This window comes from Neltuma alba, unplaced genomic scaffold (genome assembly GCF_004799145.2).
Source record: "Neltuma alba isolate B1F8T4 unplaced genomic scaffold, ASM479914v2 tig00007902_pilon, whole genome shotgun sequence".
Taxonomy (NCBI): Eukaryota; Viridiplantae; Streptophyta; class Magnoliopsida; order Fabales; family Fabaceae; genus Neltuma; species Neltuma alba.
The window spans coordinates 71,745-73,267 of record NW_021634897.1 but is presented as its reverse complement, the minus strand read 5'-3'; the positions used below and the strand labels follow the sequence as shown (position 1 = coordinate 73,267).

Here is a 1,523-nt window from a genome sequence, read left to right as displayed (position 1 = left end):
CCTGCTTTTATGGTTTACATAACAGTATAACACTTTTGGTTGAGTAAGATCCTTTGGTTGAAGTCAAACGGGCCTTGATGATGCCCCTCATACTCAAACTTGTTAAATACTATACTTGTTATATCATATCTCTTGGACTGAATGGCATGCTTTTTGGGTTGAACTTGTGATGACTAAAGTGTTGTAATTGGTCTATAGTATAATGAGTAAACAAACTGGCAAAGCTTCATGGGATATAAGAACCACAAAGGTTTTTATTGACCTGTGCATTGAAGAAGTTGGAAAAGGGGGAAGAAAAGGAACTAGCTTGACAAAACCTGCTTGGACAAGTCTTGTGGACAGCTTCACTGCAAAGACTGGGAGAGTCTATACGAGAATCCAATTGAAAAACAAATATGATACCCTGCGAAAGGAGTGGCAGTTATGGGATAGGCTGCTCCGTGAGACCGGTTTAGGATGGGATGCCGAAAGGAATACTGTTAGTGCCCCTGATGAATGGTGGGAGAAGAAAATAGTGGTAATGGTTTAACTTTATTTGAGTTTATATTTTCTCACATGTTAACATTTTTTGTATAATGTATTACATTTTTGGTGTTGAATGCGCAGGAAGTTCCTGGCTACGAGAAATTTAGAGAAAGAGGGCTTCAGTTTCAGGCTGAATTGACTCAACTCTTTGGGTCTGTAGCTGCAACTGGACCACAGTCATGGGCACCTTCTTCCATGACACTTCCAAGCGAAGGAGTTCCTGAAGATGATATGGAAGAAGGGTCTGGAGATAGTGATGAACTTTTAGGAGCACCAACTGGCATAAGCGGGGAGTTTAATTCAGTCACATTCAATGACAATAGTGGAGGAAGTGGAGGCAACACTGGGATGAGACAGGAAACCATTCGTGGGGGTAGAAGCACAGGTGGCAGTCGACCTAGTAGCTCATTAGGGGTTAGAAGAAAAGGTGAATCCATGAAGAAGAAACCCACTACCACTATGAAAATAGCAGATGCACTAAGCAGGATAGCTCAAGCAAATGAAAATGACTCTCAACGTGAACATGAAGAGATTTCAGAAGCACGTGCTAGGAAGGCAGAAGAAGAAGCACGTGCTTATGAGACGTCAATTGCCGGAGTCATGGAGCACCTTAATGAAGTTGATGAAGTTACTGATGATCCTGATCTGTTTTCCCGGTGCACAACACTCCTCATGGACAAGCCAGCTGCAAGGGAGATGTATGTGGCTCTGAAGAACAGGAGGGAAAAACTCCTGCTCTTCTTGAGGCATGCAACCAAGGATTGAGACTTCATTTGTGTTGCTTATCATAGTATTTGACTACTTTTTATGTTGCTTAGAAGATGACTGTGATAATTTGTGTATATTTTTAGGAATTATGTAATCAGCACTATTGTATTATGTGACTTTCAAATTCTGTAGGAATTAAAGAACTTATTTTCTTGTTAAATGTTTAGTAGTTTCATATCAAGGTTTCTAAATTTTATGTCTATGTGCACAGGACAAGACAAAAAATGGCT

The 1,523-nt window shown here is 40.4% G+C and overlaps 1 protein-coding gene across 1 annotated transcript; it reads left to right on the top strand.

Annotated features, from left to right (window-relative positions):
- Positions 1–395: 395 nt before the first annotated feature.
- Positions 396–1,290, top strand: LOC114753390 (uncharacterized). The gene is made up of 2 exons (XM_028942077.1): positions 396–440; positions 607–1,290. The coding sequence occupies exons 1-2, from the start codon at positions 396–398 to the stop codon at positions 1,288–1,290; spliced, it is 729 nt and encodes a 242-aa protein (XP_028797910.1).
- The last annotated feature ends 233 nt before the right edge of the window (positions 1,291–1,523 follow it).